General features: G+C 31.2%; 1 protein-coding gene across 1 annotated transcript in view; it reads left to right on the forward strand.

Annotated features, from left to right (window-relative positions):
• Positions 1-16,468, forward strand: part of LOC143066997 (uncharacterized) — a 44,380-nt gene that overhangs the window by 1,163 nt on the left and 26,749 nt on the right. The window contains exons 2-8 of the mRNA XM_076239918.1: positions 2,280-2,350; positions 3,057-3,091; positions 3,941-4,001; positions 4,626-4,689; positions 5,671-5,751; positions 6,569-6,678; positions 8,248-8,285. Of these exons, the coding sequence (XP_076096033.1) occupies positions 2,280-2,350; positions 3,057-3,091; positions 3,941-4,001; positions 4,626-4,689; positions 5,671-5,751; positions 6,569-6,678; positions 8,248-8,285 (460 nt within the window). The remainder of the gene's footprint in view (positions 1-2,279; positions 2,351-3,056; positions 3,092-3,940; positions 4,002-4,625; positions 4,690-5,670; positions 5,752-6,568; positions 6,679-8,247; positions 8,286-16,468) is intronic.

Consider the following 16,468-nt stretch of genomic DNA (forward strand, 5'->3'; position numbering starts at 1 on the left):
TCTCGCTCCAGAAATAGAGAACCATTTAGGTTTACTACAGGGTTTGTTAAGGTAATACTAATTGTGTGCATGCGTATAGTTTTCCTGACTTCAAAGGATATTAGATTGAATGGTTGCTCTGGATTCCTTACTCAATTGATTAATTCAAAACCCATGTGATCTTTTCTATGTATGTCTGCTATTGAGGGTTATTGTCGTTGCATAATTGTCGAGCCTGCAACTTTTGTTGCAGAAAACTCGACATAGGAATAGTGATCTGGCGGCGGCGGTGTTAGCTCACTTCTTAAAAGCTTTATATTTTAGAAGGTGGAAGACCTGGATGCTTCATACTTTGTATATAGATGCTTCATGTTACGTCAGTCACATGTCCAATGTCCTTGACCTCATTTTCATGGTTCAGTGACCACTTGAAAAAAAAGTTCAAATTTTTTGTAATGTTGAATTCTCTCTTATTATAAGTAATAGGATAGCTATTGATATGTGCCTACCTTGCAAGGTCCTCATGTCTGTCAGACAATTTTTACTTGACCTCGACCTCATTTCATGGATCAGTGAACAAGGTTAAGTTTTGGTGGTCAAGTCCATATCTCAGATACTATAAGTAATAGGGCTAGTATATTCTGTGTATGGAAGGACTGTAAGGTGAACATGTCCAACTGGCAGGTGTCATCTGTCCTTGACCTCATTTTCATGGTTCAGGGGTTATAGTTAAATTTTTGAGTTTTGGTCTTTTTATCTAATACTATATGTAATAGGTCAACTATATTTGGTGTATGGAAATATTTTATGATCTTTATGTCAGTCGCGCTGGTTTTATTTGACCATGACCTCATTTTCACGGTTCATTGCACAGTGTTAAGTTTTTGTGTTTGGTCTATTTTTCTTAAACTATAAGTAATGGGTCAACTATATATGTTGTATAGAATCATTGTTAGCTGTACATGTCTGCCTGGCATGGTTCATCTGACCTTGACCTCATTTTCAAGGTTCATTGGTCTTTGTTTAGTTATCTTGGTTAACGTTAAGTTTATGTGACAGTTGTTATAAAGCTTAGCTTTATACTTAGGACTAACAACATAATATCAATGATAAGTATAGAAGGCGAGACATTTCAGCGTGTGCACTCTTGTTTTAAATCATATGCATCATTTAAATTAAAATAAGTGTTGTCCACATCGTAGAGCTTTTACTACAACAGCCCTTCAGGCGAAATGAAGTCTTCCATATATCGTTTCGAGTTGTCTCCCTTCCGGAAGTAAATTCCGTCAAATCTGAGAGATAAATATATATACGATACAAATTAACTCTTTCTGTCGATATATGTCGTATTATATTCAAAATGATCGCAATTAAAAACGAGGGATGTGTACGGAAAGAAGTCATGACCACTCCCCCAAAGGAAATTAAATATTTAAAGAGTTAGGAATGGGTTCCTCCTAGAATTAACGTAGGAAAATAGGTGATAAGATTATAAAGATACGAAGTGAAATACCTTCTCTCGTGACTGCTGTGGAAAGTAAACTTGGAATTGATAGTACAAAAATAAAACACAATAGGCCTAAGTACATTGTTCATACACTTGTATCTGGGATTGGTTATTTTGTAACTATTCAGATTACGTAAATTACATTTTACATGTGCAGTTGTCTTTGAAAATAATATTATCCAGCTACATGTATACATGTGTCAATGAAAACAATGGCAATCGTATCCCTCAGAGCAATCTGCTCTTTGATTTTTTGTTATGAATGTTTATAAATTTTGTATATTAATGTAGTTATGTAGGTCATCCAATACCACAGAACTTGGGTGACAATGGAAATACAAAGTCTGTAGGAAACTTACTCCCCTTACAGATGGATACTTATCATGCTCATTGATGCTTATTATTATACTTTGTGCATATCCTTTGTTTTTTTGATTAAGATCCTACAAAGCATTTTATTACTACAATACTTCATACCCATCATCTTAATTGAGTAAGGAGGAACCACAAACGAATCAAAGATGTTTATCGATTGTCTCAAAAAACAGAATCTTGCTCTTGAAAAAGTACAATTTTTATCCTTATTCAATAAAAAATAATTTCTTAGGTTTAATTTTACCCTAATGCTGTTCTCTTTGAATTTATATATAGATGCTAATATAACATTTCTTCAGGTCAATTCCAGGATACTCTCCAAAATTCTTCAGAGATATATACACACATTTGTACATGAACATTGACTGTATTTTTACATTAAATTCACACTGTCTAATATTTTCATTTGTTATTACAGGAATTAAAAAAATTGCAAGATGAACATGCCTTGAATTACAGCACTCTTAAAAAGAAGATTATATCTACAGAGTAAGTTCAACACCTCAATCTGTCTTAAATACAAGATTTAGATAAGCTTTATTTACAGAGTACAAATGGAAATACTGATGAAAAGTTGCATTCACATGAGACATTAATAAGTAATGTAATTTGAAGGAAAAACATTTATGTATATACATGTATAAATTAGAAATGTTATGCATAAACAAACAATAAACAAATATAATACATGCAGAATTACAGATTATAAGCAACTGATTTATTTTTTTTACTCTATTCCTGTCATTTAACTGTTTATTTTATTTATCAATAAAAGGAGATATGGGTTGTATGACAAGGAGACAGCAACAACAGAATAGAAATATATCAAGAGGGCAACATACAATACCGTTTTTATCAATATTAGAAAGTCATCGTAACTCTATTTCAATCTCTAGTAATCTATAGTCCATAAAAGCAATGAACAAATAAGATTAGTAACCAAGAAGATGCACACTAAATTCCTCAAATAACAAAAAATATTTAGAGATGTCCTATGACAGTCACATATATATGTATGACAACCACTGACTTGGTGCTGACACATAAATATGTATCTGTTATGTCTTTATTAAGACTTAACCAGCAGCAGCTTATGTCATGTATGTATGGGGGATTTTGTTACAAAAAATAATGTGATTTGTATTCAAGTCGTGTATGAGGAAATCATTAACAAATATTTATTTTTCTACTTCAGTTTGCTGATAAAGAAGTACAAGTCTAAGTGTGATGATATCCTTTTGATATTATGATCTGTAACTGGCATGATATACTGGTTTTACTCTATCCCTCAAATCAAATCTTTATATTTGTAAGCTATATCCTGTTACACATTTTCAGATCCCTTACTTTTTTACTTCCTAGTTGCCAGTTACATGTATGATTATGTACATTACATTGATGAAGTTTTGTTGCACTTTATTCTTTTGTTCTTACCAATTACATATAGCTTCTATAAATTGGTACAAAGTTTATTATGTGCTTATCTAGTTTCAGTTTTCTATTTCCACTATGTTTGGTATATATAGTTCTTTTCTTTTAAAATTAAAGCAATAGTATAATTTTGCAATAGTTCATACCACTTAATTTGTTTGTAAAACACACATTAAATTTCAAAGTAAGTCATTCTGAATGTTTAAACAGAAATTTTACATGAAAATAAAAGAGGGTATTTTTGATTATGGGTAATTTGGTACTTTTTCATAAAAGTATAATTCTAATAGATTTGGTACTCTTTTTGTATACCTCAACCTATTGAAGGATCTCACACACATGTAGAAAAAGTAAGAAACGAAACGTTTTTGCTTCTTAATTAGGTAATCATGGAATTTGGGAACTTTTACAATATAGTCAGAGTTACTTATGCATAAGCCTAGTGACAAAATTTGATGAAAATAACCTGTTCTATGTGCCAAAGGCTTTAAACACATGTGTATCTTAATTAATTAAAGATGAGTAAGTGTTATTTGCTCTGAATCAATTTATAAGGTACATGTACTATTAGAACTCTACTATTTATTCTCGTTTAAATTTGTTTTCAACTGTGATCTTTTTTAAATGAAAGTTTCCTTAACAAGATACATTATGACGTGCAAAACAAGAGACATGAAGATTTCTTTAAGAAATATGAAGACCTTCAAAGGTGAGTATTGATAAAAAAAAAAATTCTTCAGAAAATTGATATTATTACATTGATTGCAATGAATTACACTGATTTCCCAGTGAAATAAAAACCGATAATTTCACATGTGAAATATAAGTGGTTATTTCACTCCTCTGACGTCATACAACAATAGAAGTTGTCAAGACGTCGGATCAAAACAAATTGTGAATGCGTAGAAAAAGATACAGTTCCTTACAATTTCTATATTAATTTCATTAAAAAAAGCCATTTGCCATTGTAATAAAAAAGAATAACTAATCAAAGAATTCAAATATAAAAAAAATATTCAACTCGTGACCAAACAACACTGATAATTAACTCATGCGCTTTGTGCATTCGTGAATTAATGTGTTGTTCAGTCACTCGTTAAATATTTTTCTCTATTTGAATTCTTCGATAAGTTATTCTGTAAGTATTTAGATAACATTTGAAACAAACATATTTTAATGTATATACAATAAAAAAAAAGTCAAAAAAGGTTTTCAGAGGAAAAGCTCCAAGTTCCAACTGTTTGCTTTTTATTTCAATGGTAATTAATAGAAAAAACTGAACTTTAGATTTATGAAAATATTTTTTTTAATACAAATCCTTTTAAATTTTCAGGGAATCAGAAACTTTGAATACACAGCTAGGATCTACTCTTCAACAACTGGAACCATTGCGAAAGGTCAGTATGCAAATATTCTTTATATGGGAATAATCACAAGATATAGACTGATTTCTGGGAATCATTTAGATAAAGTTTATATCCGAATACAGAATTTCAAGATAAATTCCTGAATGCCACCTTCTTTGTATAATTATTTATTAGAAATACTTAAATATGCCTTTTGGTCTTTTGTGGACAGTTGTCTCATTGGCAATCATACCACATCTTCTTTTTTATACTTATTGAAATTGAAAATTCATTGATACATTGATATGAATACATGTAGTATGAATACATGTAGTATTTGTGTAAAATCTGAAGCATGGAATACTGTGGAATCATTTATTTTCGTGGGTATCAATTTTCGTGGATTGCTTTAAATCTTGCATTTTCTTGGATATTTAATTTCATGGTTTTGCCAATCTCTGTATACAAAGCCTATTGGAAATATGCTATTCATTGAACTTTTGAATTCAGGGTTTACCTGTACCCACAAAACCCAAGAAAATTGGTATCCAACGAATAATAATGAACCCACAGTAATAATGAATCCACAATAATAATGATTCCACAATAATAATGAATCCACAATAATAATGATTCCACAGTAATAATGAATCCACAATAATAATGATTCCACAATAATAATGAATCCACAATAATAATGAATCCACAGAATGAATCCACAATAATAATGAATCCACAGTAATAATGAATCCACAGTAATAATGAATCCACAGTAATAATGAATCCACAATAATAAGGATTCCACAGTAATAATGAATCCACAGTAATAATGATTCCACAATAATAATGAATCCACAATAATAATGAATCCACAATAATAATGAATCCACAGTAATAATGAATCCACAGAAATAAGAAAACTGCTTTTATCAAGATGTCACTGCATTATCATTCAAAACAAAACCACATTAGTTGTAATGAATACGTACGGAATGTAATTTATAAATAATAGTTTTGTTTTTTCTTCTTCAGGCCAAGACCATCCTAGACACTGACAATAAACAGAAATTACAGGAAGTACAGTCCTTGAGAGATCGACTGGCTGGATTAGAGGTAGGTAGTCATTTGCAAAGGTTAGCATGGTTATAATCAAATAAATTATACAACACTCATACTTAGTATATACTGCTAATATGCAGGAATTTTATTTTGGTTATTTGTAGAATAAATGCAAAAAGTATTGAGACTTGAATCAATTCAGAGCTTTTATTATTATTTAAGAGTTAAAGTCATCTCAATGCTAAAAAAAAAAGGGAAGTTTTATTTTCACGTAATTGCATATAATTATTCTATCACAATGCAGTGAGGGTGAAAATAAATTCTTTTCCTCTTTGTATTTTAGTCAGTTTATCTTTTTGTGGTGAAAATGCACAGATTCGTTATATTTTGTTTGTTGATTGCATACATAAAATCTTGGTATATACTTTATATGATAATTTCTTTAAAAAGTTATAATGGGAATGTCTGGGTGTTTTTGCCAGCCTATATCGGAATTCAAAGCATAAATGAAAAACAAACAAAATGTATAAAAGATCTGCAAAAAGTATAAAACACTATTTTAATCATCTACCATAAAGTTTTCACATTTAGTTTGACTTTAAATGTAAAAAGTGACACCTTTGTCTAAATTCTTTTAATAAAAACACTTACATTGATAGATTTAGCTTCTATATGTCTCCTGCAATGCCCTTAGAATTCTATTCATACTTATTGTTCCATGCAAGATAGAATTCAAGTAAACATTACAGATTGTGCAAAAGTCAAATTGCACTATGTAGCGAATATTTAGAAAACAGGGAAAGATTGAGGTTCGACATGGATCAAACATTTAAGACCTATACTGTGTAAAATTTAAGTTTTAAAATTTCAGTTGACACTACGACAGTATGAAGAAATGAGTAGAGAGACATCCACTTACAAAGACAGATATGATGTATTAAAGAAAGAAAACCAGAAGAAAATACAGAACTTGGAAACAATGTAATTTAAATAATTAGTTTTATTCCAGAAATTTTATTCTTATTTAAAAAAGAATTTACAGTTGAAATAGTAAAGCATGCAAATCAAAAGTTTAAATGCATTGTGTGCAAACTTTATTTGGCTGTTTGATCAGACATTATAATTAAGATTGACACTTAAGGGGGCTCGCGGGTACAAATCATTTTTTTTAATGTAGGATTTCGCTTTATTTTTCTATATATGAACTTTATCATATACTAAATAGAAAAATAAAATAAAAAAAATGGGGTCACCATTCATTTAAGCTAACAATCTGCCTTTGAAAGAAGCATACATTTTTGTATAGTTACTTTTTTTCTGTTGAACTTATAGGAGAAATAGAGGTAATATCGAAATAAAAAAAGAACTAAATTACAGATATTGCCTTAATTTTACAATAGTTTATTGTGAGTACAGCTTATTAGAAAAAAAATGATAAAAAATATAGGTCACCGATGAGTTAAAAAAAAGATATTTCAATAATAATGCAAAAAATATGGCATTTTTGCACCAAAGGGAGATAATTTGGAGCTTTTTCAATGACATATACATTTTAAATGTCATCTGGGGCAAAAACAAATTGATTTTCTTGATTTTTGTTCCATTTGATCGACTTACAACTGATAAAGTAATAAATAAAATTTGTAATGAATTTTTTTTTTTTAATTTTTGTTGAAATTTTTGTACCCTTGAGTCTCCTTAAATTCAATGGGTAGGTGGAGTAACAGTCTGTTTACTATATATTACAATACAAATCATTGACCTATCCATTCAATTTAGGCGTCAATCTTAATTACAATGCTTGAGCAAGCAACCCAACAAAGTTAACAAAATGTTGTAATAGACTGTCATTTGAATTTATTCTCATATGGTTGGGATCTGTTATCCCTTCCCCGAATTAAGAAATAGTTCTTGTATAAGGACCTCTGAAGACATTTTGGCCATATAAGGGATATAAACATAAATATAGATATAAAAAGATTGAGTGAACTCGTGCAATTGGATTTTTCTAGGTCTATTTAATTTCATATTATAGATTAAAAAATATTTGTCATTGTTTTTACATGCATAAGAATGATTTTTTTGTGTATGGAATCAGTCAATCAAATGATTTACCTTTATTTCACTTTCAATGTTGTCATTCTTTACCTTTGAATAACTGATCACCCACGATTCATGCGTAATCTATCTCTAGCTAAGAGGTTAAATTGCAGTTCACATGAATACAGATGCAATGAGGTCTAATTATTCACTTGCAAGTGAATAATTCATGATCAATATTTCCTAGCTTATTTGGACAAAATTTAACCATACTTGCTGCTTAAAGCAAATTATTATTTCACTATTTCACTTTTATTAATGATTGAACAAAAAATAAACTTTTAAAATTGTTTATATACAATAGTCTGTGTTTTTAACATAATACTGTTTTCAAAAGTCAAGGGTTGAGATCTGAACAAAATCTCCAAAAGGAATTGATTTTGAGTGCTATAGCTTTTCTATCACTTTTCTTAAAAAAATGTATATAACCAATATCTATTTTATTTTCAGAAATCAGAAAAATGAAGCGCTGCTGAATAAAGTGAGAGGTAAGATTCTGATGATTAATTAACCAATCAGTTTTTAGGTCACATGGGACATACTTAGTATTAAGATGACTTGATATCTATTTGCTGAGTCAAGAAATAAAAGAAGAAATCTTGCAAATATTATTCATAAGTACATGTTTTTATTTATGTTTGATTACAACTTCCTATTTTACAAAAATATGTGGATATTTCTTTTTAATGTTAAATATATTTACTAGATCTATAGACATAAAAATACATTTAGAAATTATTTTTTATCTGGATCTTGATAAATGCAGATTTAGATTATAATACAGTATTTAGTCTGTATCTAGACCTTAAATAAAAATGTTATTATTTGTTCAGGGACCATCTGTTTTGAATTTTACTTGGAGTTTAGTACTTTAAAAAAAAATATCATATGACCACAAAATTAATTTCACAGTCGTATGTTGGTTTCACGTTGTCGTCATCTGAAGACATTTGGTTTTGCACAATAACTTTAGTATGATTAAATAGAAATCTATGAAATTTAAACACAAGGTTTATGACCACAAAAGGAAGGTTGGGATTGATTTAGGGGTTATGATCCTAACAGTTTATGAATTAGGGGCAAAAAGGGGCCCAAATAAGCATTTTTTTAGTTTCCAGAAAACACATTATGTTATGTTGTATGGATCTCTCTGAAATTATACCACAAGTTTCCATACCAAAAAGGGATGGTAAAAATTGGCTTTTTTTGGTTTTGGCTAAAAATGTTCAGGAATTAGGGGGAAAACAAGAGTGTCCTGGTTAATGGACAATTACTTCAGTATAAAACATAATTTGAAAGCAGTGGAAGGGAGGTAATCCCAACACAATTATATGTTTTGATTACCTCCCTTACACTGCATTTAGATTATGTATAAAGAAATGTTGTGTTGTCTTGAGATGATTGGCTGTCAATTTACAAGAAAATAGAAACAACAATTTTTTTTTTTGGGGGGGGGGGGGGGGGTGGGGGGGTCAATTCCCAACAGCATAGTGTATTGCTCAAAAGTAAAAATGAATATAAATTGAAATCACATAACCAATTTAAGTTCTTTGACTACAGTTTTTCTGTGTCAGAAACCTATTACTTGTCAAATTTCTAATTACAATCCAATCAGACCTTTATCAAGTGCAAATATTGTAACTGTTTTTGGCCCAACTGTTCAGGGTTGGACCTCTGGGGTTGTATCCAGCTGAGCTCAACGAAGCAATTTTTTATACGACCTCAAAATTTTTTGGCGTTCGTATAATGGTATGATGTTGTCATCATCTGTGTCGTTGTCGTCGTCGTCTGCATCGTCCAAAGACACATTTCATGTCCAGATAATAACTTTAGTTTAAATTAATGGATCTCTATGAAATTTAATGTGAAGGTTCGATACAACAAAAGGAAGGTTGGGATTGATTTTGGAGATCATGGTCCCAACTTTTTTGGAATTAGGGGCCCAAAAGGGGCCTAAAACAAGCATTTTTCTACTTTTAGGATATCAACTTGTGTATAAGTATGTCAATTGCTTTGAAATTGTACCACAATATTTTATACCACAGGTAGAAGATTTAAACTGATTTTTGGGGTTATGGTCCCAATAGTTTAGGAATTTGGGACCAAAAAAAGGGGCCCAAATAAGCATTTTTGTAGTTTCCAGTCAATAACTTGTATTTAAGTGTATAAATCTCTCTGAAATTATACCACAAGTGTCCATACTACAAAGGGATGGTTATGGGGGGTTAAGAGTCAAATCATTTACCAATTAGGGGCAAAAAAGGGGGAAAACAAGGGTTTTTCTGGTTAAAGGACAATTTAGACAATTTAAAAGCAATGTAAGGGAAGTAAGCCAATTCTGTTTAAAGAATACTGTTAGGCATAAATTAAAATATTGTTTGTTTGCAGTTTACCGACCGACCCTTGAAAATCCTCCCGACTGTGAAAATTTTATTGCTTTATATTTGAAGAAATTTTTTTTAATACTTCTATTGATGCGATCCGGAACTTTGGGTCCTTTCCAGAAATGATTTAAAGTCTGGGTCAATTACGCATTTCAAGTTCGGTTTTTCTTAGCTTCCCGTCAAGCGTTCATGTGACCATTTAATGATAAAGCACATGGAAATTGTTTACAGGTATTCATGAAGTCACGGAGGAGTACTTTACGCTGTCGTCTCGTGTCAATTTTAAGACAAATAACAAACAAAAAAGTTTATTAGTAAACTGTTTATACAGATTCAGGCACATGTAATGATGTGTGATGATATCATTGACGATGATGCAGCGGATATTCATAACTGACACGATAACCATTCTGTCTCAAACAAATCGGGTACAGAATCTGTGGAGCCTGACTTTATGGAACCAATTTCAGTGGTTAAATAATTCGACAGCAGCTTGAAGTATGGCATATTTTCTACAAATCGTTGTGAAGACGACAAAGATGAAACCACTCCTCCGTGACTTAAATCTTCATGGATATCTGTAAACATGCCTGTACGGAGGAAGGGCTCATTTGAAATGTTAATGGATATAGATCATGCCAAATCAATAAGAAGCAACCCTAACTACACAAAGATGTAGATAAAATGAATGATTAGCTTGAAAAATAAATATACTCTCTCTATATTAAATCTATCTTCGATTGCAATGAGTATGCTCCTTTAGGATAAGGGGGGCTGCCCCACTCATTGCAATTATTCTCTTTCTTACAATATTAAATATACCCAAACTGTGTGGCCTGTGTGAATTCAATTAAAACATGTCCTTAGGAGCTATGCTGCCAATTTTTTTTATGCATTAAAAACATTTCAGTACAGACCATTTACTTTTAATGGGGTGCTATGGATTTCACCCCAAACTTTAGATTTCTTTGGTTTTCATTAAAGCCTGGCAAAAATATAACCTTATCACATATGATTAAATATTGTTAGAAATATGAAAACAGTCAAATGTCTTAATACTTTTTTTTCAAGTTGCCTTTTTTTCAATTGAGGAAGATTCAATGGTTATTCTTTTTTTATTAAAAATACACTCTTTAATACGTTGTCTTACAAATCTTTAATATCTACATTTTTCTGATGATTATACTCTACTCATGAAAACATTCTAGTCAAGAAGCATACATGTCTGAATATATTTCTTTAAAACAGTTCTAGTCATAATGACATTCCTTGTTTATAAGTGTTCCAGTATTTAATAATTATACCATATTTTATGTCATAAATTGGATAATGACACTATGTTAAAGTTTCAGTTTTGGTTAAAAAGTTTTTTTATCTGAAAATGCCTGTTCATTTGATGTTGGTTTTCAGCATGTCCAGTGTTTGTTGTTTTAAAATGTTTTTTTTTTCTTCACAAGAAACTTGGTTTAGTGTAACTGCTTGTTTAAACTGTATTTTGGCTGATAAAATGAAATATTTTTCCTACCTACCGACCCTTCAGTCTGAAGGTACAGTCGGAAAACTGCAAACAAACATATTTTTAAGGTTGGCCTTATATATATATGTTTGATGACCTCCCTTATACTGCTTAAAAATAATGTATTAAGAAATGATGATTGTCTTGAGATATATTTATTTAGAAATGTTAGAAGTTACTACTTTAATTAATAATAATTTTAATCATGACTGTATGTCATTTTATATTTTAATATTTTATGATGTATTTAAATTAGTAGTTATTGTTTAAGGGGATTAATATTCAACAAAATAGTGTACTGCTCAAAAGCAAAAATTTGTTTTAGGTTCAATCTGTGTCAACTAATCACAATCCAAACTCAGAGCTGTATCAAACTTGAATGTTGTGTCTATACTTGCCCAAACTGTTCAGGGTTCGACATCTGCGGTCGTATAAAGTTGTGCCCTGCGGAGCACCTGCTTTTTTTCTGAAACCAGATTTCATTAATTAATTTGGTAATGTATGGTGGGCAGGCTGCTGACAAACAGTGTCTGTGCAATAACTTGAAGACACCTTGAAGAAAGCTTTCAAAATTTAGTAAAATTGTTTCCTTTGACTAAATTAAGGTCAAGTTTAATTATCACAATTTCAGCTTTTATCATTGTTGAGTTGTAGACCTTTAAGTAGTAAACAATGATACTTAGATTGATTAAGGCCTTTCCATTTCTGAACCCTACACAAAATCATTTTTTTTTTTATCCAATTTAGGGTTTCAGTTTTGCAAAAGTATTTTTTTCCAGAAATATATGGTTTTCTGTCAATTTTGAGAGCCTTTTTGTTTCCAAGTCAGCAAGGAAAAAAAAATTAATTAGAGTTATCCCTCTTTGTATTGGTTCTCTCCTCACATGTATATAAGTTCTTGATGATGTTTTGTCGTACAAGTGAGAGGTTTAGCTCTACAAAACCAGGTTCAATCCACCATATTCTACATTTGAAAATGCCTGTACCTAGTCAGGAGATGACAGTTGTTGTCCATTCGTTTGATGTGTTTTGACATTCAATTTTGCCATGTGATTAGGGACTTTCTGATTGAATTTTCCTAGGAGTTCAGTATTTTTGTGATTTTACTTTTTGATATTTGAATGAAATCATTTTTGATTTAGAAAAATGTATTTAGATGCAGGGGTCCTAGGTTACTACTTTATTAATGTTATTAAGCACAATTGTGAGCAAACCTACACAAAGTCTGGTTTGCAAAAAAGCCTTTGAAATGTTATATTACTTAGACATAAACATAGTTTTACTGATGATTTATTCAACATTCCATATTTACATTTTTAAAAATTATATCTGCTCGAGGGATTATATTGGTTGAGGATTGATATGGTGTGTGAAATTTAAAAAAGCTATATGTTATTATCTATTTCACGGGATACTTTTATGACTCACACATGCACCTGTTCTAAGTCAGGAGCCTGTTGTTCAATGATTGTCGTTTCCTGATCGGGTTAATAAATTATCTTGTTTCTTGTGTTTTATATATAATAGACAGTTGGTTTTCTGGTTTGAATTGTTTTACACTAGTCATTTTGGGCATTTTATAACTTGCTGTTTGGTGTGAGACAATGCTCCGTGTTGAACGCCTTTCTTTGACTTTTATCACATTGTGTATTAGATGAAGAGTTGTCTCATTGGCAATCATAACACATATTCTTATTCCTGTGCCAAAACAAAATCTCAATTTATAGTGAAAGATATCAAAACAAGTTCTAACAAGACAAACATATCTAATATGGGCTTCCCTTAAAGAAGACAAACATATTTAATATGGGCTTCACTTATCAAATAGGTTAATATACAACTAACAAAGTGGATAATTACAGTTTAGAGTTAAGCCTTCCAATTGATATTTTATAGTTTGTCTTTCTATGTTGTGATGTTATACTATTGTTTCAGAAAAGGAAGAAGGTTTGGTACCATTAAAACGTTTAATCCCACTGCAAATGTTTGCACCTGTCCCAAGTCAGGAATCTGATGTACAGTGGTTGTCGTCTGTTTACGCGTTCATAGGTGTTTCTCGTTTCTTGTTTTTATTTAGATAAGACCATTGGTTTTCCTGTTTGAATGGTTTTACATTAGTATTTTTTGGGGGCCCTTTATATCTTGCTGTTCAGTTGAGCCAAGGCTCCGTGTTGAAGGCTGTACCTTGACCTATAATGGTTTACTTTTATAAATTATTACTTGGATGGCGAGTTGTCTCATTAGCACTCATACCACATCTTCCTATATCTATCTATGATAGTATCATTCTAAGAGTACTCACAGTTATTGAAAGCTAGTTCAAAGATGTCATAAGAAATCTGAGACAAGCTTGACTCTATGCTAATATATAGGTAAAGACAGGATGGATGACCAGATTAAATTGTTAATAACTTGATAGTACATGTAATACTATTGTAGAGTTTGTGTTGTATTGCATTGTAGCTTGTTGGTTTTTTCAAGAAGTAAGAAGTAATCTATGGTCCTCTTTTCATTGGGGTATACACTCTTGCTACACTTGAAAATTAGTCTCAGTCACATGTAGATGTTTGTTTTGGATGCTTTACATTAGGTGGCAAATATTTCATGCATATTCTCAAAATATTCTCTCAAGTGGGTCACCTGAAGTTTGGTTGCATGAAACGTTTGCTGTATTTTAATCTTGTTAGTAAAAAAGTCTTATTTGAAGGCTGATAGGTAGATCATCTTTAGTTGTTAATAGGGTATATGTAAAGGTATGCTGGCAAAACTGTTACTTGAATAACTTTCTTCATAATGTACTGTATGCTCATGGCCTAAAGTTTGAAAGGTGAATAACTTTCTTCATAATGTACTGTCTGCTCATGGCCTAAAGTTTAAATGATGAATAACTTTCTCCATAATGTACTGTCTGCTCATGGCCTAAAGTTTGAAAGGTGAATAACTTTCTCCATAATGTACTGTCTGCTCATGGCCTAAAGTTTGAAAGGTGAATAACTTTCTTCATAATGTACTGTCTGCTCATGGCCTAAAGTTTAAATGATGAATAACTTTCTCCATAATGTACTGTCTGCTCATGGCCTAAAGTTTGAAAGGTGAATAACTTTCTCCATAATGTACTGTCTGCTCATGGCCTAAAGTTTGAAAGGTGAATAACTTTCTCCATAATGTACTGTATGCTCATGGCCTAAAGTTTAAATGATGAATAACTTTCTCCATAATGTACTGTCTGCTCATGGCTTAAAGTTTGAAAGGTGAATAACTTTCTCCATAATGTACTGTCTGCTCATGGCCTAAAGTTTGAAAGGTGAATAACTTTCTTCATAATGTACTGTCTGCTCATGGCCTAAAGTTTAAATGATGAATAACTTTCTCCATAATGTACTGTCTGCTCATGGCCTAAAGTTTGAAAGGTGAATAACTTTCTTCATAATGTACTGTCTGCTCATGGCCTAAAGTTTAAATGATGAATAACTTTCTCCATAATGTACTGTCTGCTCATGGCCTAAAGTTTGAAAGGTGAATAACTTTCTCCATAATGTACTGTCTGCTCATGGCCTAAAGTTTAAATGATGAATAACTTTCTCCATAATGTACTGTCTGCTCATGGCTTAAAGTTTGAAAGGTGAATAACTTTCTCCATAATGTACTGTCTGCTCATGGCCTAAAGTTTGAAAGGTGAATAACTTTCTTCATAATGTACTGTCTGCTCATGGCCTAAAGTTTAAATGATGAATAACTTTCTCCATAATGTACTGTCTGCTCATGGCCTAAAGTTTGAAAGGTGAATAACTTTCTCCATAATGTACTGTCTGCTCATGGCCTAAAGTTTGAAAGGTGAATAACTTTCTTCATAATGTACTGTCTGCTCATGGCCTAAAGTTTAAATGATGAATAACTTTCTCCATAATGTACTGTCTGCTCATGGCCTAAAGTTTGAAAGGTGAATAACTTTCTCCATAATGTACTGTCTGCTCATGGCCTAAAGTTTGAAAGGTGAATAACTTTCTCCATAATGTACTGTCTGCTCATGGCCTAAAGTTTGAAAGGTGAATAACTTTCTCCATAATGTACTGTATGCTCATGGCCTTAAGTTTAAATGATGAATAACTTTCTCCATAATGTACTGTCTGCTCATGGCCTAAAGTTTGAAAGGTGAATAACTTTCTTCATAATGTACTGTATGCTCATGGCCTTAAGTTTAAATGATGAATAACTTTCTCCATAATGTACTGTATGCTCATGGCCTAGAGACTGACACAGGCCAAAGCTGCCACTTTTTAACTTCCTATTCAGAGCTGAAGTGATTGCACCTACATAAGAAGTTCACTCTAAAATAACTCTGTACCCTGAAGCTACTCATAGGTGCATTAATAAAAACAACCACCTAACCTATTTAAATATATATCTTTATTTCTGTTTAATATAATCATGATAATGTAAACCAGATTTGAACAGATAACATTGATGTTTAAAATGATAAGTTTTCTTTTAAATAAACATTCAGACCATGATAAAATGACATGCATGAAGATAAAAATCTGTTCAAAATGTTTATATTGATATACATTGTACAACAAGTGTAAGGTCAGTCAATAAAAATTATGCAGGATTTTTTTTTCCACTTGTATATTACAAAAAATATCGGAGAAGGACCAATTTTTATTATGATTTATAAAAAAAATGTATGCTGTCAAATCCTCAGAAAGTATTTTGAAATAGTTGAACCAGACCTGATGTCTAAAATATTTCTGGGCGGATCCAGCCATTAATA

Source organism: Mytilus galloprovincialis, chromosome 3 (genome assembly GCF_965363235.1).
Source record: "Mytilus galloprovincialis chromosome 3, xbMytGall1.hap1.1, whole genome shotgun sequence".
Classification (NCBI taxonomy): Eukaryota; Metazoa; Mollusca; class Bivalvia; order Mytilida; family Mytilidae; genus Mytilus; species Mytilus galloprovincialis.